Source organism: Camellia sinensis, chromosome 14 (assembly GCF_055761805.1).
Source record: "Camellia sinensis isolate YWXY chromosome 14, ASM5576180v1, whole genome shotgun sequence".
NCBI classification, from domain to species: Eukaryota; Viridiplantae; Streptophyta; class Magnoliopsida; order Ericales; family Theaceae; genus Camellia; species Camellia sinensis.
In genome coordinates, this window is record NC_138974.1 from 37135471 (window position 1) to 37163160 (window position 27690).

Here is a 27690-nt window from a genome sequence, read left to right on the forward strand (position 1 = left end):
GGTGGTGTAGAAATGGTGTAGGAGCAAGGTGGTTTTGAGGGTTGGAAAAGAGGGAGAGAGAGATTGAGTGCAAGGGCTCAAGACCAAATTTTTGTAACCCCTCAAAATGCAGCTAAGGGGCTGGTTATATAGACAAAGGAGAGGAGGAAAAAGGGGGGAAAATGAATTCAAATTTCCCCCCAAAAGGGCACCTCCCCGGATACAGGATCTGGGGGAAAAAAGAGGTCACAGCTGGAAGGAACAGGGAGTGGGGGTCATGGCCGGCCAGGTTTTGGGGGTTCAGGTGGTCGGCCGACCACCTCCCATGGCCGGCCGACCAAGGGTCAAAGGGGTCAAGCAAAATTACTGGTCGGCCACCTCAAAAAGGTGGCCTCCCATGTGTGCACAACACAACTATATGATTGAAACCCAAAAAAAGTGAACCAGGAGAGAGAAAAGGCCATTTTTTAGAGGGGGTCAAAAGGGTCAGGAACAATTACTGGTTGGCCACCAAATATTGGTGGCCTCCCAGGTGTGTACAACACAAATATGGGGTTTAGGGTTCAAGAAAGTGGCTCTAGGGTGGTCAACATTGGCTCTTAAGTGAGGAAAACAGGCGTCGGAGAGCGATGAAGAAATAAAACTAGTTTTTTTGGAACAATTGCTGGCCTCCCACCCTCCTACAAGCTTCCTAACTATGAAAATAAGGTCTCCACCAAAAATGAACCAAAACGGATGCAAAACGGAGGTTCGGGGGACCAAAACGCGCGGCCCGGGGCCCCGAAAATGGGCTGTTAAGCACCGGAGGTGGTGTTTGACCACGAAGTTGGTCTCTCGGGCCACAGTGTCCCCCAAAAGGGAGTAAAAAAGGTGTGTACCAAAAATTGGAGCAAACGGAGATGGTTAGGCGGTCTCGAACCGAGGCACACGGCCGTCGGCTCCGAAAAACCGGAAACCGGGCTCCAAAATGGGAAAAATGGCCTACGACCACGAAACGTAGCCTACGGCCACTGAGAGATGATCTACAAGACCTCTCTCTCCCTTCGGGAATAGAAAAAAGAGCCTGGTTCGCAAACCGAGACAAGGCACGAAAGAGTCCGAAAGTCCGGAGGCAAGGCTTGCAGCCGGGACTTTGAAACTTCTGAACGAGCGCAATATGCAATATCACCGAGCGTTCAATCAGTGACGTCTGAGTCTTAAGGTCGGTCAAAAATGGGGTGTCTACACTGAGGTCCTCCTCCATTCTAGGACTCTTGTTCCTTATCCGCTCATCTCGAATTTCGGTATCTCTACAGATAACCTCAGTTTAGCCGAGATGACCTTGGCAACATGACCAAGACACGTGGCACCTCGGCTGACACTCCAGTGCCACCTTGGCTATGTGTTTTCATGCACAAAATATGTCCCCACAACTCCCCCCTAGGTTCTATTACCTCGGCATCCTGAGGTTATGGAACCTACATCATTTGTCCACATAGCACGCCGACTAAAACCTGCTCCATCCTTCATGACCGAGATCATCACACGTCGGCTTGACATGACCAAGACTCTGTAGTCTACTTTATCAATGATCAAGAACCAAGAACCAAGTTCTTCAAGTTCCTTAACCAAGACCATTCCCCTAGCCGAGGTTCTTACTTCATTAAATCAAGAACTCCAAGAGTTTTATCTACGCATGAGTTATCACGCACGATTTTCTCAACTGTTTTATCCACGCGTCCTTTTCTCATTGATTCGTACCTGACACGCCCCATCAGGTCGCGTCGCTTCTGTGTACGCCGCTTCTGCGCACACCGCCTAACAGACACGTCATCCAAGGCATATCATTTATGCTTTGTCGCCTTTTCGTTTTTTAACAAAACACTTCCCTCTTTCTTCGTCTCTTCACTTTACATTCTTGTTTTTCCTCTGCGTTCAAGTTTTTCTCTCTCTAACAAATCCCCAACCTCCACTGTTGTTTCTTCGAGCTTTTTACAACACTTCGATCACCTCTTCCAACGAGCTTTTAGCCATTTGGTTCTAAATACTCTCGTCATCTTCCTTCGGTGAGCCTCATATCGGCGTTTATCTCATTGGTAAGTCACAGTTTCCTCCATTTTCAGTCTTTGATTTATTTCAAAATCTATTGCAAGTTTATATGCTGTTTGCTGCCATTGTGAATATGTTTTGTGCTCTTAAATCTTTACTTATACTTTGAATTTCATCATTTTGGGTGTGAAACGTGCTTGTTTGGGACTTAGTCGTTCAATTTGCCTCTGGGTATGCATACACGGTTCATGGCCCTTATGCACACATACGCATTGTTCATGTGTTTTGATGCTTTAACAGTTTATCACTATTCTTGACTTTTGCACAACTGCATATACTTACACAGTGTTCTTGAATTTCTATTTGTTATCTTGAGTCTAAATCATTGCTCTTTTCTGTTTTTCTTGCTTATTTCCAGATCTTTTTCTTGATTTCTTGTTTTTGTATAGATCTAGGCCTTGGGTTTTGATAGAAATCACTATCTCTAGGAAATTTGAAACAAAGTCCCCTAGATCTTGAAAAAAAAAACCTTGACCCAGTTCCTGTTTAGGGTTTAGCCAAGGTCTTTCAAAACCATACCAACCACTCTCTTCCAAAATCTTACACCTTCTTCTTTTAGCCCACATCATGGGTATGTTCAGGTGGAGGGTAGATACCCTAGAAAAAATAGAGTATTTCTGTCAAGAGCTCTCCATCCCAGCTGATGTTCACCTTAGGCTGGCTGGGCAGAAGGACTCCATCATGCCTGATGGGGATTCCATTCCTTTCCTAGTAGTTGCTTTCATAGAGTGTGGACTTAGGTTCCCTCTAGACACTCTTTTTCAAGAAATCCTTCATTATTACAAGCTCAACCCGATGCAATTGGCCATTAACTCCTATAGGGTCATTAATGGTATAATTGCTCTAGCTAGCCGAGAAAACACTACGATAACACTAGCCGACATCCAATATTGTTATACCATGTGTGGCCTGAAATCCAAAAAAGACTACATCTATTACCTCAAGCCGAGATCTATAGCCTACAAACTCATAGCCGACCTTTCATAAAAACTACGAAGCACACGTAAAAAGTTTAGCCAATTAGTGTTAAATTTTTCATGAGATGATGAGGGTAGGAATATCATGTATTAAAATGAATTAAGAAGCAACATATGAGGGCCTAAAGCATTGAATGGGTATTGCGGTCTAATGGGGACTTTTGTGCTTCATAAAAACTAGGAAGCACATGTAAAAAGTTTGAAAAATGCTTGGTGGTCAAAATTTGTGTTGTTTTGAGACATTCGAGCCATGAAAATTTGGGCCACCAAGCATTACTGAAAAAGTTTAGCCAATTAGTGTTAAATTTTTCATGAGATAATGAGGGTAGGAATATCATGTATTAAAATGAATTAAGAAGCAACATATGAGGGCCTAAAGCACAGAGTGGATGTTGCGGTCTAATGGGGACTTTTGTATTTTTTATTATATTCTGATTAAGTTTGTACACCGATGTGTTTCTCTTTGGTCTCATACATGCTAACAGTGCTAGAACAAGCTCCAATCATAATGATTAAATTAAGAAAATTGAGTTTAATCAGTAGACAAAGTTTGAAAGAGGTTAAAAGATCTAGGGGACCTTAAATTCCTTGCCTAAAGTTGTGGGCACAAGAAAAAAACTAATAATAAATAAAAATAAAGAAAGAAAGAAAGAAAGAAAAGTTGAGCGAGGAAAAACACCTTGAACATTCATGTCACTAATAAGATTGAAGATTTTTTTAAAGAAATTCAATCCCATACTTTGGTGGCCAACATCTTCAAAATTGAGACTAAGACTGCATACATCTTGCCTTCCTTAAAACTCGCTTTAGAAAAAAGATTCGTGTACTAGGTTGTCATACTTTGGTGGCCAATAATTGGTTGATCTTATATCTTCTTTCTTTTTTTGGGAGGGGGAGAAAATTGAACCAATTATCATGTTATGTTAATTAACAATTAACTTATGATATGCCCTTCATGATCCTTCTCTAAACTGCAGAGATTTCTTCTTTACAACTAAAGTGAAAATGGCTAGTCATCAGGTCACCTTGAAAGGTCTAGGGGTGATCAAGGAGATTTGAAGAAAAGAAAAAACAGTGGGACATGAAGAAAAGAACCACGGGATTCTATGACTTGCTCAATAAAGGTGAGATTAGCTTAGTTCCCCAAGAGTAGTTATTCTCGTGTCTTTTCTCATTTTATATACTTTTGTTAATAGTTTTTCAATAAGTTTAGGAATATGTAAACCAAACACAGAACCGGACCTAGAAACACATAAATGAACATGATTTCTACAAAATTAGTTGACAGTCTCACTTCTAAAAAATCATGTTTCGTCAATATATTTTTTGTCAAGTTTTGTGTTTAATGTTTATGTTTCTTGACTTATTGTTATTTTTTTGGTCAAGTTATGTTTGTTGTCATGCTTTGGATGCTTTTTGGTAGCAAAGAGAAATAAATTTTCTGTCAATTAAACTTGATGGTAGATACTTACTGTTATTGCGAAATTGTTTTAATCTCTTTTGGTGACGTTATCCCATTTTCCATGGTTTTGTGAAATGCAATAATTTAGTTGAGTATTATTTCTTACATTGGGATCCCTAAAAATTTTAATTTACATAACACTTAAATCTCTTTTCATCAATAATTTATTCATATTTATGAAAAAATGATATTATCAACTCTTTACATTGAAATGTTTATTTTACCTTATTTCTCTTTGTATCTTTGCACTATTTGTATTAATTTCGGTACATTTAGTCTTACTAAATGTACCGAAATTAATGCTTGTGTTTTCTGTAAACTTTAGGAGAGGTCTGTGTAATTTATCCTTTTCTAAATGTATAGAGTATCATTGTTAGACATTATACTTGGATAAGGATATGAGTATGAGATATGTAGACAATATGTGTAATTAGACATTCACCTACAAACATACTTACCAATTCGAGTTAATCGTAAAACTATACAGAAAATATGAATAAAATGCTTTATGGCATATTGTGCATACCATTCTATTCCAGAAAATAAATGAAATTTGTTAAGAAATAGAAATATTTTTTTTAATGTACTTGGATATCAGGTTAAATTAAAGTAATCAGACACCTAGAGACAAACTTATGTTGCTTTCTATGTTAAAATTTATTCAAACAAGGGCGTTAAGGAGGCAAAAATGTAAAATAGCCCCCTAACCACCGTACGGATATCACAACCAGCTTCCCCATGACAAATAGGGCCTGCAACAAAAGACAGAATGTAATTAGCACGTGCAGGTTGGGAATTAGACCCGAAAACGCCTTTAACTTAACCAAAAAAGGGCGTTAACGAGGCGAAAATGAAAAACAGCCCCCGAACCACCATACAGATATCAAAACCAACTTCCTCATGACAAATAGGACCTATGACAATAGACGGAATGTAATTAGCACATGTGGGTTGGGAATTAGAGCCGAAAACGCCTTTAACTTAACTGAAAAAGGGCGTTAGGGAGGTGAAAATGCAAAACAGCTCCCGAACCACTGTATAGATATCACAATCAGCTTCTCCATGACAAATAGGACATGTGACAATAGATGGAATGTAATTAGCACGTGTAGGTTGCGAGTTAGAGCCGAAAACACCTTTAACTTAACCGAAAAATGGCGTTAAGGAGGCGAAAATGTGAAACAGCACCCGAACCACAGTACAGATATCACAACCAGATTTTTCATGACAAATAGGACCTGTGACAACAGACAGAATGTAAAATTAGCACGCGTAGGTTAGGAGTTAGAGCCGAAAATGCCTTAAACTTAATCGAAAAAGAGCATTAAGGGGGCGAAAATGCAAAGCAGCCCCCGAACCATCGTACGGATGTCACAACCAGCTTCCTCATGAAAAATAGGACCTATGACAATAGAACGAATGTAATTAGCACGTGTAGGTTGGGAGTTAGAGCCGAAAATGCTTTTAACTTAACCGAAACAGCCCCCAAACCACTGTACGGATGTCACAACCAGCTTCCTCACAAAAAATAGGACATGTGACAATAGACGGAATGTAATTAGCATGTGTAGGTTGGGAGTTAGAGCCGAAAACGCTTTAAACTTAACCGAAAAAGGGCGTTAAAGGGGGCGAAAATGCGAATCCGGCCCCAAACCACCATACAGATGTCATAACCAACTTCCCCATGGAAATTAGGACCTGTGACAATAGACGGAATGTAATTAGCACGTGTAGGTTGGGAGTTAAAGCCGAAAACTCCGTAAACTTAACTAAAAAAAGGCGCAAAGGGGGCGAAAATGTGAATCGGCCCCCGAACCATCGTACAAATGTCACAACCAACTTGCTCACAACAAATAGGACCAGTGATAACAGACGGATTGTCATTAGCACGTGTAGGTTGGGAGTTAGAGTCGAAAATGCCTTAAACTTAATTAAAAAAGGGCGTTAAGGGGCGAAAATGCAAAACAGCCCCTGAACCACCGCACAGATGTCACAACCAGCTTTCTCATGAAAAATAGGACCTGTGACAATAGAAGGAATGTAATTAGCATGTGTAGGTTGGGAGTTAGAGCCGAAAATGCTTTAAACTTAACCGAAAAAAGGTATTAAGGGGGTGAAAAAGTGAATCGGCACCTAAATCACTGTATGGATGTCACAACTAGATTTTCCATGGAAATTAGGACCTGTGACAATAGACGGGATGTAGTTAGCATGTGTAGACTGGGAGTTAGAGCTTAAAACTCCTTAAACTTAACCGAAAAAGGGGTGCAAAGGGGTCGAAAATGCGAATCGGCCCCCAAACCACCATAAGAATATCATAACTAGCTTCCTCATGACAAATAGGACCAGTGGCAGTAGACGGATTGGCATTAGCACGTGTAGGTTGAGAGTTAGAGCCGAAAACGCCTTAAACTTAACTGGAAAAAGGCTCAAAGGAAGCAAAAATGCGAATTGGCACTCGAACCACCATACGGATGTCACAACTAGCTTCCTCATGAAAAATAGGACCAGTGACAACAGACGGACTGTCATTAGTACGTGTAGGTTGGGAGTTAGAGCCGAAAACACCTTAAATTTAACCGAAAAAGGGCGTTAAGGAGGCGAAAATGCAAAACAGCCCCCGAACCACTGTACGAATGTCACAACCAGCTTCCTCATGAAAAATAGGATCTATGACAACAAACAGAATGTAATTAGCACGTGTAGCTTGGGAGTTAAAGCTGAAAACGCCTTAAACTTAACCAAAAAAGGGCGTTAAGGGGGGAAAATGTGAATCGGCCCTCGAACCACTGTATGGATGTGACAACTAGCTTTTGTCAGATAAATTTTACAATCCAACTAATAGTTACTGGCGTGGTATATAGATCACTTTTTGTCGTGATATAGATTATGATGGTAATTTGTACCACACAAAATGGACATTTCACATGATACTAAATATATTTTTTTGTATATGAACGGTTGGATTTTTGTATGCTTCTCTATTTTGTGTGGAAGTATAATTTTAGTTTGGACAATAGTTGGTTTGTATGGAATTTGTACATTTACAGTTATTCATTTTTGGATGGATGGAAGTAATTTGGATTGTGGAATGATTGATAAAATATGTATTGTTTTGTTTATATACATACCACAGGTTGCACGGAATACAGACAGGTTGTGAAAAAATTACAATTTTGTGATAAAACATAAGACCATTTTTTTGGCAACTTAACAATTCGTACTATAAAAGGAAGTACATATTTCAGTGACTAAAATGTTATCAACCCGCCAAACAGTGAACGTCAAATGATGTTTTGGCGATGGAGGAAAACAGAAGCTACTCTAGCCTTGTTGGAGGAAAAGTAATGAGGCAGAAAATTGTTAAACCAATATCAAATTACGAATGTTAGGATAAAGTTCTATTACAGTTACAAGGGGTGTGACATTATGCTCAAATGCTATAAGTGGAACTAATTGGTGTATTTTTTATTTTATTTTTTTGTAAATGGCTTTGGGCATGGAGTTATGGATATTCCATTTTTGTGGACGGATGACAATTTACACTTTTGTAAACTCCTGCATTTTTGTCGTCATTTTCTTTTTGTGTAGGTTTGTATTAATTGTACAAATTACTTTTGGTAGGGTACAAAATATTTTTGCCTTCGAACAAATAATTGATGTAGTGATCTATTGATTATTTTTTGCCGTGGTACATATTACCATGGTATTTTGTACCATGCCAAATGGTCATTTGGCATAGTAGTAAATATATTTTTATATACGGAGGATGAAATTTCCCTATGATCATTTATGTTATGTATGGAATTATTATTTTAAATTGGAATTAATGTATTTGATTTGTATGGAATTATTGATATTTGAAGGTATTAATTTTTAGATGGTTGGAAGTGAAATGGATGTAGATTGTTGAATGGGTGATAATATATGTATAAACCAGTTTGTATATATCGTATAGGTTGCATGGAATATATACAGGTTGTGGGAGTAGACAAATTTTTTTTTAAAAAAAAAAACATAAAATGATGTTTTGGGGGCTAAAAAATTGATAGCCAAAAATAAAGTCAATATTTTTGCCAACTAAATAGTTAGTAGCTAAAAAAAGAATTAAATGAAAACAAATCTTTTGGCGACTAAATATTTAGGCCTCGTTTGGCAAGTTATTTTTTTAGCTAAAAAGTCAAAAAGTCACTAAAAAAATCAAAAAGCCAACAATCCATACCAAAAAGTTAAAGATTCTTATTTCTCTCTACTTTTTGCACATCTTTTCGTAAAAAGTCAAAAAGTCATCCCAAACATACTACTTTTTTTTACATTATATTTTAGCCAAAAAGCCAAAAAGCTACTAAAAAAGCCTATTCCCAAACGACGCCTTAGTAGCCATAACAAATAAGACTTTAAGCGACTAATAATTTAGTAGCTAAAAAAAAAGAAAAAGAAAAACACTTTTGGCGACCAAACTATTAGTAGCCAAAATAGAAAATATTAGACCTTAAGCGACGAAAGTGTTAGTAGCCAAGCAATTTAAGCTTTGGCGACAAAAATATTAGTCGCTAAAAAGTGCTTTAGGCGACTAAAATATTAGTAGTCAAACAAAAAATGTTAGATCTTAGACGACTAAAGTTTTAGTAGCAAAAATATTGTCGCTGAAAATGTCACGTTAAATTTAGTTGAAACACTTTTGACGACTAAATTATTAGTCACCAATTGTGTGCTTTTAGCTACTAAAATTTTTTTAATCGTCATTTACTTTCCCGACTATCTTTCAACAACAAAGGTGGCGACCAACATATTAGTCGGCAAAAGGTTTTGGCGACCAAAGTTGAACCTTTAGCGACTAAAAAGTTAGTCGCCAAATCTGTCTTTTGTTGAAGTGATGTCAATCCGAGACTCTTTTATTTGGCTAGTTCCTTCATAAGTGATTTCAAGTTTATCCCAAATCTCTTTAGTAGTAATACATCCCTAAATTCTATTGTACTCGTTTGTATCTTGTCACGCCCCAAAATTTGGACAATTAAATATTAAATTAAGATTAAACCCCAATCATTATTCCATCATCCAAATCCTAGGGGTGAAACAACAAAAAAAAAACTAAACGTTCACATCTCCAAAGGGTTTAAGTAAATTTCCATCCTCAAAAGATTACAAGGGATTTAAAAATAAAAAATAAAAAAAAACTATCAAAAAGCCAACCAAACCATCAACTATAATTTCATAACTAATCAATACTTCCAACATTAAAGTAACAATAAATAGTCAAAATAACTTAAATAATATAAGATCACAAACCATGCCAAATTATCCAAATACTAAAGTCATAAAAAAAAAATACATAAACTAATATCAACTCTAAGCTCAAGAAAACCAAAATAAGTCCAAAAGACATGTCCTACGATCATAGTTAATTCTTGTCACCACATAGTCTCAACTAATCCTGCAAAGGAAGCTCAGCTGCGCTCAAACAGAATGCACCCGAGTTGCCAAGAGACAAAACGGGTCAGTACACAGGTATACTGGTACGAGTACAAGATTTAATACCCAAGTGTCCACCAGACACAAACAAAAATATATTTAATTCTTGTTATGGGACAAGACAAGTAGTTTCATCCACACCGAGACGAATAGGTAGTTTCCCAAGATACGGTGTCATTTAGTTTTTTGCCCGTACACAACGAAATATAAATTGAGTATAAAATAAGCAAAATAGAAATAAAAATATGGTGGGTCAGCCCTGCATAAAAAGTTAGTAAGACCCACCATCCTGCAAAAAAAAAAAAGAAGTATAATTTAATCATAAGTAACTTGCTAAAGAAGTTTCAAAATGCAGCGTTTCATACTTAAATAATTCGAATTGACCAAAAATCAAAGAACAAAAGTTGTACAGAATCAAATTTCCTAAAAGACAACGCAAACGAATTTAGTAGAAATTGAACAGGTTGAGAGAAAAACTGGATAGAAGAACCTAGACGGAATTCAACCGAAAAATCTGAAGCTGAAAACGAACAGAAACTGCCCTAAGATGATTATTTTCAGAAAAGTTTAAAACACGAAAAATGTGCAGAATAATATTTTACTCTAGTATATGCAAAACCAATAAAAATGAGCTTGTTTCGTGGATTAAAACAGCATCTAAAGTCTGCACTACTAAAATGAATCAAAACTATTGTAACCAAGATCATCCGATTACAAGTTCTAATCGATCTTTTTAATAAAAAGTTAAAACACAAAAGTTGTCTAGAATCACGTATACATGCCTCTACTCAAATTTCATAATTTATCAAAGTCGTTTACTATTTTTCAAGATGTACAAATCAATACAATTCACACTATCCTAATAAACTCATAATTAAATTCTTTGTACCTTAACTCCACCATTTCGGCCTCCACTTCCGGCCTACACATATATCCCATGTGCTTCCCGTATACCTAACACCGCTTCGAAGCCAAACTTGCACGGGGATATCGTCCCGAGTTTGACCCACACTCCCCCGGATAGTTAGCATATATGTACGCATGTAAATCAAAGCACTCGTCTACTCATGAGAACGAGGCAACAATATATATATATATATATAGAATCTCTCATCTACTCATGAGAACAAACATAATAATGTCAAGCCTACGACATTTAAACAAATCTCATAATCCTCACTTTTTTTTTTTTTTTATACACTCTTTGTCACCAACACTAAAATAAAACAACAATCCATGGAGCAACAATGATACATCCCACTAATTTGGAAGCACTAATGGACCACTAATGAGGTAGAAATTCAAAAAAAAAAAAAAAAAAAAAAACCTAAGGCCAAAACATCACATCAGTAAGTGGGACCCACTCTCTAGAGCTCCTTTAGTGCTCCCAATTTAGAGCTCTCAAACATTTTTCATCCATGGAGTCATGGTGGAGTATAAGGAATTTATCTATGGGTTCTAAGTTTATTTCAATTTCATATATCTATGAGTGTGATTACAATTATAAAATAAATCCATATAAAAACCCTACACCTTGGATACATAACTAATCAAAATAATTAAAATCAATCAATCATCTAAAAATGTTAAACCTCACATATACAACTAATCAAAATAATTAAAATCAATCAATCCTTTAAAAACCCTGAACCTTACATACACAACTAATCAAAATAATTAAAATCGATCAATCATCTACATGCAAATATAAAATCAATTCAACATCAAATAAATATAAATAAATAAATAAAAACAACAAATTAAACATAAATCAAGAGAAGTGGGTTTTGTACTCAAAAATATTTTTTTTTTAAAGATCAAAAAATCACTTAAACAATTAATGAAACTCCCAAAATAAAACCCTAAACTTTTCTTCTCCCCTTTCCTCTTTCTCACACACACAGCCGCAGACCCTTTCTTTTTCTTGATTTCTCTCTCTCTCTCTCTCTCTCTCGATCTCTCTCGACTTGCCGCCGCACACAACACTTCTCTTTTCTTTTCTTTAGTTTACAACCTAATAGTTATTATATCATATAATACAAATACAACATAATTAAAACATAAATAAATATAATATATATTTTATCAATATATAAAACACTTATATATATATATAATATATATATAAATATACGAATTACTTATATATAATTGACTACCACATTAAATTAATTAAATGCCACATTAAATTCTCATGTATCCACACAATTAATAGAATCAAAAATAAAATAAAGTAATAATAATAATAATAATAATAATAATAATAATAATAATAATAATAATAATAATAATAATAATAATAATAAATAAATAAATAAATAATAATAAATAAATAAATAATGACTTACGAAAACTCAGGGTTGCTACATATCTAGTTCAAATACGAGAATAAGCTTGGCCTTAGCATTAGCTTGAAGGAGTTTATAATCATATTCATCAAATTCATCTTCAAGTTTAGGCACACAGATATTATCAACTACCTTGGTAGGGATTTTAGGACCTTTAGTGATAATGAACCATAAAGCAAAATTAGTAGCTTGAAGATATAAAGTCATTTTTTCTTTCCAATGATTATAATTACTACCATCAAAGAGAGGTGAGCTATTGCTAGCTTGTCCTACAACAGAGTAAGTAGAATACATGGTTGCCATAGATAAAAAACTCAAGATTGTTAAATCTAAACAAGAGCCCCAAGCTCTGATACCAAATGTTACTCAAAAAGCAACCTAATAGGGGAGTGAATTAGGTTTCTACAAATTAAAATAAATAATACCCCAATAAAAACTTACTAACTAATATAGTAGAAATTGATCAAGCCAAACTTAACACAATAAGTTAAATGGCAGTGGATTAAGCTAACACAATGAGTATCTCAAATATATCAGTTAGCTATAACAGTTAAGTAAAGAGGTAAGGAAAGAGAAATGTAAACACGATTTACAGCGGTTCGGCTTCAACCAAGCCTACATCTACTCCTTAAGCTTCACTCGAGATTTTCTACTATCTTCTAGCTTCACTGGGTGCTAGCAACCTCTTGTACATTGTAACGACCCAATCTTGGCAAGGCAAAACCCTGCCAAGAGGGTGCACCTCAAACGCTATAGCACCTTTACACCACAAATTCCTGTATAATTCTTACATCACATCACCACATCACCAAAAGTGCATAAGACCTTTCAATTGCCTAACATATATGAGATGATCTATTCAAAGACAAAAAAATATTATCATGCTACAAGATAGTTCCCAAGCATTTCCTCCAAAAAAAAAAATATAATACATACTAATCATGAATCCATCAATACATCCAACTTCATAAGCAATTTTTACAATCAACCTCCTTCATAAAAAAAAAGGGTAAGCTTACATCCTAGAATGACCCTAAGCAAAACCTCAACCACAAGATGCCCACCTGTGATCCTTCAAAAAAAATTCTAGTCTTCCAAGTTGAGGCGAGCCACACAAAAGTCTATGAATCTGGAAAAAAAAATTATTTAAAAGAATGAGCTAAAGCCCAATGAGTATACCAATACCATGGAGTTATAAAACTTGCTCCTACCAATAGGGTTCAAAATAAAGATACTAAACATAAGAGCTTAATTGGACTTAAATTTATACAAAATAAAAATAAAAATAAAAATGATGAAATACAATTTTCATAAAACGTTATCAAGATTTTTTCCAAGGAATCTCATAAGGCAGAAAAAAAAAAAACATACATTTGGATAATGAAAGTAAACAAAAATATAACTTTTCAATACATTAAGATTTCATGTCCATCATACAATCCACTACATAGCCTTAGGGTCGCGTTACCTCGCGACTTAGGTGGTGACGGTACCGTTACCCAGAACATAACCATAGGAACATAGCTCATGTCATCGTAGCACTTCAATTCTTGTTTCAATGTTTCGGTCCCCAGGACCCCTTATACATACAACGACCCTTATGGTCCTTAAAACATTTCGGTCCCCAGGACCCCAAAGCATTTTGGCCCTTGTGGCTCCAAAGGCTATATTCGGTTATATGATCAATAAAATAAATACCCTCACATAACATTTCACTGTCATTCAATCATCATCATCATAAAATTTGAAAGACTCAACTTAAATAAATTCTCATAAAAAAATTAATGCTTCATTATACAAATGAAATCATATCTTTATTAAAACTCAACCCTTGGCCTCAATAAATTTATAGATTTTCTTTTTATATATATATCATGATGAAATGTATCATTCACTTCCTTTAATTCAAAAATTATTTTCAAACTTTGTAATAAAGATAGAGGTAAGGTAATTTCCATGGTAAGTATACTCACCTCCAAAAATAGCAAAAGTGTAGATTTGAAACTCTACAAATTAATTTCCAAGAGGTGGAGAGATGCCTTCCTCCAATCCTAACAATTAGTAAATAGGATCTCAAATTAGGAAAAGCTTTCAATGAAAATTACAACATCTACAAAAATGATCCTAAATAAAATTATGCTAAGGAATGACAAGCTAAAGAACTCCTCCAACTTTAAATCACCCAAACAAATAACTTATCCAATCTCCATAACACCCATCCTTTGAACATCTTTGAGTTAGTAACTTTTTAAATATCCAATCAATTTATATGCACAATACCACCATCAATTTACTACAAAAGTCAAAAATCAACATTTTTGTATAAACTCAACAACTTAAGTAAAATCTTCAATCACTTATAAAATTCCTCCATAGAACATAGAGATACCCAATCCATCATTTATCAACTCAATTTCAACATATAAATTCCCTAACACCAAAATCCCCAATTTTTACATCACATTCAAACCCTAGATTAACCCAAAATCTAAATCTCCAAATCAACCATCAAATTGACCATTTTTTTTTTAAACATGTAAAACATTCATGGAAACTAATTGAGAGTATAAAATTCAACAAGCAAACCCCAAATCATAATAGATCTAAAACACAAAAATTTCATCATCTCTAACTCAAAATATGTAAAACCTTAAACTAAACTTTTAGAGAAAGATTCTTACCAAGTACAAGCCTCTAATCCATCAAGAAAATAAATCCCATGCTTTGATTCTTCAAAAGATTAAGAAAAATCTAGAGTTTGTGCTTCTATTGTGTTATTTTCGGATGGATTCAAGGAGTGCCGACCGGACCCTTTTTCCGGCGAGATAAGGTGGCCGGAGGTGGTGAAGATGGTGGGTCAAGGTGGTGGTGTAAGGGTGGAGCAAAGGTGTGGTGTTTGGCCTCCAAGAAAGTAAAGGAAAATGAGAGAGAAAGTAGAGAGAAGTTAGAGAATGAAGAATGAAGAAAAAAAATCTGCACTTCTAATTTTTTTTTTGTGTTGAAATGGGGTGTTTGGTTACACCTACCATCAAGTTTGGAGTTGGGTTTAGATATCCTAAATGGAGTTTAACATAGGAGTGTGTTTGGCTCTAGATGAAAAGTTGGGAATATTATAATTCTACCCCCCTAAAGGAAAATTTCGTCCACGAAATTTATTCGTTTGTTTAGTCTAGTTCATACCTTGAAAAAGATGTGGATATCGAATTTTCATATCATCCTCCCGCTCCCAAGTAGCTTCCTCCAAAGCATGATTTTTCCACAATACCTTTACTAGTGGTATGGTCTTGGAACGTAGTACTTGATCCTTCATGTCCACAATCTCTATGGCTTCCTCTTCATAAGACAAATCATCATTGAGTTGGATTGGTTGGAAATCTAACACGTGTGATGGGTTAGGCATGTACTTCTTCAATGTGGATACATGAAACACATTGTGAATGCGAGATAGACTAGGTGGCAAGGCCAAACGATAAGCAGTCTTGCCAATGCGCTCTAATATCTCAAATGGCCCAATATACCTTGGACTTAGTTTGCCTTTCTTACCAAATCGCATCACTCCCTTCCATGGCGAGATTCGTAAAAATACATGATCTCCCACTTGAAATTCCAAATCTCTCCTCCGATTATCTGCATAGCTCTTTTGTCTACTTTGAGCCGCCTTCAACCTTTCTCGAATAATATGCACTTTATTGGTAGTAATTTGAACAATCTCTGGCCCTAACAATTTTCTCTCTCCAACCTCATCTCAACATACTGGAGTTCTACATCTTTGCCCATATAAAGCTTCATAGGGAGCCATCCCAATACTTGATTGATAACTATTATTATATGCAAATTCTATTAAGGTCAAGTGTTTATCCCAACTACCTCGAAAATCTAGGACACAAGCTCTCAACATGCCTTCTAAAGTTTGAATTGTCCTCTCGGATTGCCCGTCGGTTTGGGGGTGAAAAGCTGTACTGAATCTCAGTTTAGTACCCAAGGAATTTTGAAGACTAGGCCAAAAGTGGGATGTGAAGCGCGAGTCTCTGTCTGAAACAATAGATACCGGCACACCATGCAATCTCACAATTTCATCCACATAAATTTTTGCTAATCGATCAAGTGAAAAGTTTTTCTTAGTAGCTAAAAAGTGTGCAGATTTGGTCAACCTATCCACAACAACCCAAATAGAGTCATGCCCCTTCTGTGTGCGAGGCAGGCCCGAAACAAAATCCATGGCAATATGCTCCCATTTCCATTCAGGTATAGGAAGAGGTTGAAGTAAACCAGCTGGGCGTTGATGCTCTGTTTTAATCTGCTGACATACCAAACACCTTGACACAAATTCTGCTATTTCTCTCTTCATATTTGGCCACCAATAACTTTCTCTTAAATTTCAATACATCTTTGTACTCCCCGGATGCATTGCATAAGGTGAATTATGGGCCTCATCTAATATCTCCCTTTTTATCTCGGGCTCATTTGGAACACATAACCGATTTTTAAACATCAACACACCATCTTCTTTAATACTAAAGTCTAACAGAGTACCATCTTTCACTCGAGCTCGGGTCTTCTCCAAAATTGAGTCTTTCCCTTGGGCTTCTCGAATGCGATCCACTAACAAAGGTCTCACTTTAATTGTAGCTAACAAGGATCCCGACTTCCTAACTGCTAGATCAACTCCAATAGATTTTATTTCATGTAAGAGACTAAATTGAATGCCCTGAATGTGAGTTAATTTCCCTGTAGATTTTCGGCTAAGAGCATCGGCCACCAAATTAGCTTTTCCTGGGTGATAATTAATGGTGCAGTCATAGTCCTTAATCAGTTCAACCCATCTCCTTTGCCTCAAATTTAAATCCCTCTGTGTGAATAAATATTTCAAACTCTTATGATCAGTATATATCTCACATTTTTCCCCGTATAAATAATGTCTCCACAACTTTAAAGCAAAAACAACCGCTGCGAGCTCTAAATCATGGGTGGGATAATTGCGTTCATGGTTCTTCAATTGTCTAGATGCATAGGCCACTACCTTTCCATGTTGCATCAACACACAACCGAGCCCTTGATGAGAGGCATCACTATAAACAATAAATCCTTCACCACTTAACGGAATAGTAAGCACTGGGGCAGAAGTTAATCTCTTCTTTAATTCTTGAAAACTCTTTTCACAATTCTCCGTCCACTCAAATTTGGTATTCTTACGGGTCAAATGTGTTAATGGTGCCGCAATCAATGAAAACCCCTCTACAAATCTACGGTAGTAGCCTGCCAACCCTAAAAAGCTCCTCACCTCGGTCACGTTAGTAGGACGATCCCAATTCACCACAGCCTCTATTTTCTTCGGATCCACAAAAATACCTTCACCCGAAATCACATGCCCCAAAAATACGATACGATCTAACCAAAACTCACATTTGCTAAACTTTGCATACAACTTCTTTTCTCGTAAGGTCTGCAATACCACTCGCAAGTGTTGTTGATGATCCTCTTGACTCCTGGAATAAACAAGTATGTCATCAATAAATACAATCACAAATTGGTCAAGGTATGGTTGGAACACTCTATTCATAAGGTCCATAAATGCGGCGGGGGCATTAGTTAGACCAAAAGACATAACAAGAAATTCATAATGGCTGTAGCAAGTTCGAAAAGCAGTTTTCGCTATGTCTTCTTCCTTAATCTGAAGTTGGTGATACCCTGATCTGAGATCGATTTTGGAGAACACACATGCTCCCTGAAGTTGATCAAACAAATCATCTATACGCGGCAAAGGATACTTATTACGCACCGTGACCTTATTCAACTGCCGATAGTCAATGCACAATCTCATGGTACCATCTTTTTTCTTCACAAATAACACAGGTGATCCCCAAGGCGAGACACTTGGCCTAATGAAGCCTTTATCCAATAACTCTTGCAATTGTATCTTAAGCTCCTTAAGTTCCATTGGGGCCATACGGTAAGGTGCACTAGAAATTGGGGCAGTTCCAGGAATTAAGTCAATAGCAAACTCAATTTCTCGATCTGGGGGTAATCCAGGTAGTTCATCAGGAAAAACATCTATGAAGTCACACGCAATTGGTATATCCTCCAATCTTGGACCACTCAATTCGGAGTCAATCACATAGGCTAAGTATCCTTGGCACCCCTTCTTAAGCATTTTTCTAGCGGTAATAGCAGAAATAACATAAGATGGGGACGCACATCAATCTCCACAAAATCTAAATTCAGGTTCCCCAAAATTGGAAAATACTACCTCTTTCCTATAACAATCCACCGAAGCATGGTAAGAAGCCAACCAATCCATTCCCAAAATCAAATCAAAATCAAGCATCTCTAAAGGCAATAAATCCGCTACCATCTCCCTATCTCCCAACTGTAATACACAACCTCGATATACCTCCTCAATTATAACACAATCCCCAATAGGAGTAGTAATGGATAAGCAATAGCCTAGAGGTTCAATAGGTTTATCAGCATGCAAAGAAAATGATAGAGATACAAAAGAATGTGTAGAACCCGGATCAATAAGTACATGTGTCTCCCTACTGAACACATAAATAATACCTGTTACCACCTCCGGATTAGCCTGAGCATCCCGCTGAGTCAAAGCAAAAACTCTCCCCTCCGAGGTTTGTCTATCGGATTGAACACCTCCTTTATTCTGCTTGCCAAACCTAGTCCCAACCTGACCTCCTCCTCGGCTTCCCCCTCGGCCGGCACCTGAAATTTTATTACTACCAACTCCAGTACTAGCAGATGAAGCAGTTCGTGTGCAATCTCTAGCCAAATGTCCGGGTTGTCCGCAATTGAAGCAAGCTCGTGTATCTCCCAAATTAGTCATTTTAGGAACTGTGCAATCTTTCACCAAATGACCCTTCTGGCCACAACGAAAACACAAGTCGGTACCAGCATGACAAACACCTGTATGTGCCCGCCCACATTACTTGCAAACACTTCGAGTAAACTGAGATGATGTCCCACTAGACTGTCCATGACGCTGATTAGAAATGCTTTGGCTTGGGGTGGGATGCTCTCTATTTTTTTGATATGCACTAGAGCTCTTGACTGAACCATAACCATGACCACCTCTTTTTGACGGTCTATTAAATGTGTTCTCATGATGGGATGAACTAAGGTGGCGCTTCTTCTGTTGTTCTGCTAACTTCATTTCTATGACATCTTTCTCAACTGTTAAGGCTTTATCAACCAAGGTCGAATAGTTAGTTATTCCCAATACTCGGATACGAGATTTGATGTCCAAATCCAACCTATCTGTAAAACGACGACATTTGACCTCCTCATCATCCACAAACGAAGGGGAAAAACGAGATAAAGAAATGAACTTAGCTTCATATTGAGCTACAGTCAAATCCCCTTGCTCTAGCCGAAGGAACTCTCTTTCTTTTTCATACCGATAGGTAGCTGGAAAGTACTTGTCATTGAAAACCTTAGTGAATTGGTTCCAGGTCAATCCTCCGGTGCCACTTGCCGTAAGTAGGCGTTGCGTGGCCTCCCACCAATATTCAGCCTCCTCCACTAGCATAAAACTAGCAAGTGCAACTCGCTGCTCGTCTGATACTTCCATCACAGAAAATATCTGCTCTACCCTCCTTAACCAGGCCTCTGCCTCCATAGGATTGGGCGATCCAGAAAATGATGGAGCCCCCAACTTCTTGAACCTCTCAATTGCGGTGAGGCGGTTCTCTGTAGGTTGCACAAATGGCCTTGACTGTGCTGCATTCTGTTGTTCAAGGATGTGAGTCTGCCTCTCCGCTAGGCTAGCCATTGACTCTAAAAGGCGCTGCACACTAGGGTCTAAAAATGCTGGAGCTGTGTCAGCCCTTGGTGGTACGACTCTATCTGAATGTCCCACTTCTGGATTGGCACTTGACTCTTGATTTTGCTCATTATGCGATTCATGTTCAATCTCTTCTTCCTGAACCCGAGGTGGAACTTCATTTCCAACACTAAGATGTGGCTCTCGCTCAGCCTCAAGTACTTCCATAAGGGGGCGACTCTTATGAACTCTTCGCCTTGCCATACGCGCCTGTATAACAAGACAATTAAAACTTAGAATACTAGATCGCTATTAAACATCATCACTAATCGAATTACTAACTACAATACCCTATCAACTTTAATTCTAAAATAACTAGTCTACAGATTCATAACCTAATGCTCTGATACCAAAAATGTAACGACCCAATCTTGGCAAGGCAAAACCCTGCCAAGAGGGTGCACCTCAAACGCTATAGCACCTTTACACCACAAATTCCTGTATAATTCTTACATCACATCACCACATCACCAAAAGTGCATAAGACCTTTCAATTGCCTAACATATATGAGATGATCTATTCAAAGACAAAAAAATATTATCATGCTACAAGATAGTTCCCAAGCATTTCCTCCAAAAAAAAAAAAAATATAATACATACTAATCATGAATCCAACAATACATCCAACTTCATAAGCAATTTTTACAATCAACCTCCTTCATAAAAAAAAAGGTAAGCTTACATCCTAGAATGACCCTAAGCAAAACCTCAACCACAAGATGCCCACCTGTGATCCTTCAAAAAAAATTCTAGTCTTCCAAGTTGAGGCGAGCCACACAAAAGTCTATGAATCTGGAAAAAAAAATTATTTAAAAGAATGAGCTAAAGCCCAATGAGTATACCAATACCATGGAGTTATGAAACTTGCTCCTACCAATAGGGTTCAAAATAAAGATACTAAACATAAGAGCTTAATTGGACTTAAATTTATACAAAATAAAAATAAAAATGATGAAATACAATTTTCATAAAACGTTATCAAGATTTTTTCCAAGGAATCTCATAAGGCAGAAAAAAAAAACATACATTTGGATAATGAAAGTAAACAAAAATATAACTTTTCAATACATTAAGATTTCATGTCCATCATACAATCCACTACATAGCCTTAGGGTCGCGTTACCTCACGACTTAGGTGGTGACGGTACCGTTACCCAGAACATAACCATAGGAACATAGCTCATGTCATCGTAGCACTTCAATTCTTGTTTCAATGTTTCGGTCCCCAGGACCCCTTATACATACAACGACCCTTATGGTCCTTAAAACATTTCGGTCCCCAGGACCCCAAAGCATTTTGGCCCTTGTGGCTCCAAAGGCTATATTCGGTTATATGATCAATAAAATAAATACCCTCACATAACATTTCACTGTCATTCAATCATCATCATCATAAAATTTGAAAGACTCAACTTAAATAAATTCTCATAAAAAAATTAATGCTTCATTATACAAATGAAATCATATCTTTATTAAAACTCAACCCTTGGCCTCAATAAATTTATAGATTTTCTTTTTATACATATATCATGATGAAATGTATCATTCACTTCATTTAATTCAAAAATTATTTTCAAACTTTGTAATAAAGATAGAGGTAAGGTAATTTCCATGGTAAGTATACTCACCTCCAAAAATAGCAAAAGTGTAGATTTGAAACTCTACAAATTAATTTCCAAGAGGTGGAGAGATGCCTTCCTCCAATCCTAACAATTAGTAAATAGGATCTCAAATTAGGAAAAGCTTTCAATGAAAATTACAACATCTACAAAAATGATCCTAAATAAAATTATGCTAAGGAATGACAAGCTAAAGAACTCCTCCAACTTTAAATCACCCAAACAAATAACTTATCCAATCTCCATAACACCCATCCTTTGAACATCTTTGAGTTAGTAACTTTTTAAATATCCAATCAATTTATATGCACAATACCACCATCAATTTACTACAAAAGTCAAAAATCAACATTTTTGTATAAACTCAACAACTTAAGTAAAATCTTCAATCACTTATAAAATTCCTCCATAGAACATAGAGATACCCAATCCATCATTTATCAACTCAATTTCAACATATAAATTCCCTAACACCAAAATCCCCAATTTTTACATCACATTCAAACCCTAGATTAACCCAAAATCTAAATCTCCAAATCAACCATCAAATTGACCATTTTTTTTTTTAAACATATAAAACATTCATGGAAACTAATTGAGAGTATAAAATTCAACAAGCAAACCCCAAATCATAATAGATCTAAAACACAAAAATTTCATCATCTTGTAGACACCCCATTTTTGACCGACCTTAAGACTCAGACGTCACCGATTGAGCTCTTGGTGATGTTGCATAATGTGCTTGTTCAGAAGCTTCAGAGTTGCGGCCGTGAGCCCTGCCTCTGGATTTCCGAACCCTCTTCTGTGCCTTGTCTCGGTTTGCGAACCAGACTCGGTTTTCTCTGTTTCTTTTCCTGAGGGAAGGGAGAGGTCCCGTAGACCATCTCTCAATGTCCGTAGGCTACATTTGGTGGCCGTAGGCCATTTTGCCCATTTCGGAGTCCGGTTCCCGGTTTTCGGAGCCGTCAGGCCGTGTGCCTCGGTTCGGGACCGCTTAACCATCTCCTATTGCTCTGATTTTTGGCATACATATTATTTCATCCATTTTGAGGGACACTGGGGGCTGAGAAACCCACTTCGAGGTCGAATACCATTTTCGGTGCTTAACGACCCATTTCCGGGACCCCGAACTGCGTGTTTTGGCTCCGGAACATTCGTTTTGCAACGGTTTTCGCTCATTTTTGGCAGGTACCTCTGTTTTATCACAGGGAAGGTCACTGAAGGGTGGGAGGCCAGCAATTGTTGCAGCAACCAGTTATCTCTCCTCCGGAGCCTCCCAGCGCCCGTTTTTCGCACTTCCGGGCTAATGTTGAATACCTTAGAGCTAGTGTTGCCAACTTTCAACCACATATCTGTGATCTACACATCTGGGAGGCCACTAAAAGTTGGTGGCCGGCCATTAAGGTCACCTGACCCTTTTGACCCCTCTCTTCCGGGCTATTGTTGAACCCCTTGGACCCTTTTTCTCGAACTTTGAACCACATATCTGTGATGTACACACCTGAGAGGCCCCTAAAAGTTCATGGCTGGCCAGTAAGTCAACTTGACCCTTTTGACCCCCTCTTTCGGAGCCATTGTTGAACCCCTTGGGCCCACTTTCTTGGAATTTCAATTACATAGTTGTGTTGTACACACATAGGGCTACCTCCCCAATATCTGGCCGGCCAGAAAAGTTCCTTGACCCTTTTGACCCCTAGCCGGCCGGCTAGGGGGTGTGGCCGGCCGGCCACCTCCAGCAAAAGTATGAGGCCGGCCGTATTCTCCTCACTGTACCCTTTCCAGCTGTTGGGCAATATCCCCCAGATATTTTCTGTATCCGGGGGATATTTTGTGGGAGAGTTTTCCTCTCCATTTCATCCCCCTTTTACACCCCTTTCTTGACCTTATAACCAGCTGAGGGTCTTCTTCTTGAGGGTTAGAAAAATTCCTCTCCAAGCACAAACCCTAAACTCCATTGTCATCCTTCTCAATTCTCCAAAAAACCCTAACTTCTTAACCTTCATTCCTTCTACACCACCAAGCTCTACCACCACCATCTCATTTCCAGCAACAAGGGAGGATTCTTGGAGGCTAAAGAAGCTGCAAATCAACCCAAGAAGCAACAAAAGCTTGGATCTTCAAGGGTAAGTTACACTTTGATCCTTTTGACCCTTTTCCTTGATCTATTTTTAAGTCTCATTTTTTTTTGGTTTCAAGCTTCGGCCCTAACTGAAAAGGGCCATATTTTGAGCTTATCTTCACTTCTCATTAAGGGCTCAACCCTGTTTGAGTCCTCCATAATACACTTGCTTCATTGATCCTCTTATGTGTCATGATTTTGCATGCTATTTTTGGCCCATGAGAAATCTGTTTTTGAGCATGTTATAAACTGATATGAGACTTATTTTGAGCCCCTCTTCAACATTGGAGAAGGGCTCAACATTTTTTGGTGTCTCCATGTGTCACTTGTAGTTATATCCCTTATTTGGCCCATTTTTGCATAAATTGGCAACCCTCTTTGCTTCTGTTTTTGGACCTTGGTCCGAACTGAAAGTGGTCTTATTTTGGCCTATAATTCATGTTTCATTCACACGTTTTTTCTTTTTGGTGAATATTTTGTATACTTCATGTTATAGCCATTGTTGAGCCTTATTTTGCATCACATTTCTATCATGTTTGTATACTGATTTTGAGGCTGCCATATACTGTGAATGTTCATATTTTTGGTCCATCTTCAGTGTTGTAGAAGGAAATTTTTCAGTTTGGGTTTTGCTTATACCACTTGCTTCATTACCCCTCTTTTGGCCCCTATTCTTGCATGCTATTTTTGCCATACCTATACTTGCTGTTTGGCCATGTTCATAACTGTGAAAGTGCATCTTTTGGGACTGTCTAGCTTCTGTATTTGCATTGCATGTCCATATTGTGCATGTTTGGCATAGCTATAGGCCATTTCGGGTGCCTTATGTTGCATTTAGGGGCATTTCCTTGCATTTCATGTCATTTCGCTTCATTTCGGGACTGTTTTCCCCCGTATTTTGTTGCTGAAATTCCATTAGCATGCTTGCATATCATTTTTGCCATATTTCATTGCATTTCATCATTGCCTCGGTTTGCGTGCCCGTGTGCACGCATTTCGAGGCACTTCTTTTTTATCCGACGGCATCCGATGTGAGTGTGGCTGAGGCTCACTCATGTTGGTATAAGCCCATTTGTCATTTCCATGCCATTTCATTGCATTTCATCATTGCCTCAGTTTGCGTGCCCGTGTGCACGCATTTCGAGGCACTTCTTTTTTATCCGACGGCATCCTATGTGAGTGTGGCTGAGGCTCACTCATGTTGGTATAAGCCCATTTGTCATTTCCATGTCATTTCATCATATTTTTGCATCGCCTCGTTTTGCGTGCCCGTGTGCAAGCATTTCGAGACACGTATCATCGGCTCGGTTTGCGTGCCCGCGCGCACGTATTTCATAACATCATATCATCGCCTCGGTTTGCGTGCCCGCGTGCACGCATTTCGAGACATATATCATCGCCTCGGTTTGCGTGCCCGTGTGCACGCATTTCGAGACACGTATCATCGCCTCGGTTTGCGTGCCCGCGTGTACGCATTTCGAGACACATATTATTGCCTCAGTTTGCGTGCCCGCGTGTACGTATTTCGAGACACGTATCATCGCCTCGATTTGCGTGCCCGCATGCACGTATTTCGAGACATGTCATTTTCTCAGTTTGCGTGCCCGTGTGCACGCATTTCGAGGCATCTCATTTTCATCATATTTTGCATTTTCTCGGTTTGCGTGCCCATATGCATGCATTTCGAGACACCTCATTCTCATTACATACATCATCGCCTCGGTCAGCGTGCCCATGTGCACGCACTTCGAGGCATCTCATTTTCATTACATTCTGTCATTTTCTCGGTTTGCGTGCCCGTGTGCACGCATTTCGAGGCATCTCATTTTCATTGCATTCATGTATTTTCTCGATTTGCGTGCCCGTGTGCACGCATTTCGAGACATTTCATTTCCATAGCATTGTATATGTTAGGATTGTATCTTAGTTGCATTTCATGCATGTCATGCATATTGCATCATGTCCGGAATAGGAGTTAGCCCGGGCACGGGAAACGAGGTACATTTCGTACTCCGAGTGACGGAACGTGTCTTAATTCCCCAGTCACCGACACTCCGGATTATCCATGATGGAGTTAGGTTTTAGCTGTAGTTTCATGTGCATTCATCCTATATTGAGTTGTGCATTTCGACTCCTCGACCATCATGCCTCGGTATGCGTGATTGGTGGCACGAGGATCGAGACATGCATATATTTGTGCAAATACATTGCTATGCCCCTTTCCTGCTCTCTGTTACAGCAAAACCAGGAATCAGCAACCTTTCGGGGCTTGGCGCGCATTTCAAGAACAGGTGTAAACAGAGGCTAATTGGGGCATTCCGGTGGATTTCCGCGCAAGACAGTCCGGACATGCATCATCCACCAGAAGCAAGGCAGTCCCTGGCTTGCACGCCAGTTTATTTGCTTTTTAGTTAATTCATTAATTAATTAGGATTTTGTAATATTTTGGACTGTAATATTCTTTTATTTTGGGACTGTAATATTTGGACTGTATTATTTATTCGGACCCTCCGAGTGAGGGCATAACTGTAATAAGTGTGGGTGAGTGTGATGTATGTCTTCCAACCCCACGTCTTTCTCCCTTTTATTTATCTGCTTTTGATGGTTAGATTAAGGCATATTTCAATTAGCATACAGTATGACAGCATGTTTGCATCATTCATCTGTATTGCATGCATCGGGCTCGGCGCATCATATTAACTGCATTGTACTTTCAATTCCAAGTTGAATACATGTTAGTTGTAGCATTTCGTATGCCATCTCAGAATAGCCGAGCCTACTATAGTTGCATTTTGCATGTGTTGCATTAGGCATTTCTGTACACTTAGGATCATGCATGATTTCTAATATAGTTTCTATTTTGGCTTGGAGTACTCGGTGAGTTTTATGCTTTAGCATCCTTGCATGCGTGTGAGTGAATGCCATGATAGCATGCTTACCATGAGGCTATGTGCTTATCTGATATATCTGCCTGAATGCCTGTGGGTGAAGGTTGGGTTATCTGAATTGGAGTGAATCATCAAAATGTTTCAAACCTACCTGCGGGTAGCAAACCATTTTCAAAAACAAACATAAAATGTTTTGTTCCAATTCGGGCGACCCGGTCTATACTTATATGCTGTGAGCATCACATAGTAACCTAGGCTAATAACCGGAATAAGAACTCACAATGTTTTCAAAAATTGATATCATGGTTAGTAGAGGCCGGTCTATGACCGGGCGAGCGGGGGTGCTCACGAAGTGACCTTCTCCAATCGTACCCAAGTTCCCGAGCCGAGGCAACTTTGGTGATGACGGACACGTGGCCTTTTGGCACCGAGTCAGGGTTTCCTAAATTTCCCAAAATAAAATATTTAGGTGGCGACTCTGTATCTGGCAAAGCAGTCCATGTTTGGCACTTCTTTCAAAAATCAGTTTTCCTAAAACGATTTGCCGGATTTGGACTCTTTGGTTCAGATTTAGAACCGTGACTGCAAAAGTCGAGTCCGAGCTGTAGCGAGGTCCCCCGCGGGCTTGTTACACATCTCTAACTCAAAATATGTAAAACCTTAAACTAAACTTTTAGAGAAAGATTCTTACCAAGTACAAGCCTCTAATCCATCAAGAAAATAAATCCCATGCTTTGATTCTTCAAAAGATTAAGAAAAATCTAGAGTTTGTGCTTCTATTGTGTTATTTTCGGAGGGATTCAAGGAGTGCCAACCGGACCCTTTTTCCGGCGAGATAAGGTGGCCGGAGGTGGTGGAGATGGTGGGTCAAGGTGGTGGTGTAAGGGTGGAGCAAAGGTGTGGTGT

At 38.2% G+C, this 27690-nt stretch overlaps 2 protein-coding genes and 1 long non-coding RNA gene across 3 annotated transcripts; all 3 read right to left on the reverse strand.

The window, feature by feature from the left end:
- Nucleotides 1–13022: 13022 nt before the first annotated feature.
- On the reverse strand, nt 13023–15548 carry LOC114322294 (uncharacterized). Its single transcript, XR_014350748.1, has 4 exons — nt 15008–15548; nt 14300–14377; nt 13152–13455; nt 13023–13085 (listed from the first exon to the last, which is right to left on the reverse strand). It is a non-coding gene; the product is annotated as an uncharacterized LOC114322294 (long non-coding RNA).
- A 2974-nt stretch (nt 15549–18522) lies between these two features.
- Nucleotides 18523–19161, reverse strand: LOC145806913 (uncharacterized). The gene has a single exon (XM_082904765.1). It carries the CDS (start codon nt 19159–19161, stop codon nt 18523–18525), a length of 639 nt encoding a protein of 212 aa, XP_082760891.1.
- A 99-nt stretch (nt 19162–19260) lies between these two features.
- On the reverse strand, nt 19261–21966 carry LOC145788969 (uncharacterized). Its single transcript, XM_082904766.1, has 3 exons — nt 21787–21966; nt 20886–20950; nt 19261–20367 (listed from the first exon to the last, which is right to left on the reverse strand). Exon 3 carries the CDS (start codon nt 20359–20361, stop codon nt 19261–19263), a length of 1101 nt encoding a protein of 366 aa, XP_082760892.1. The 5' UTR covers nt 20362–20367; nt 20886–20950; nt 21787–21966.
- Nucleotides 21967–27690: the final 5724 nt, after the last annotated feature.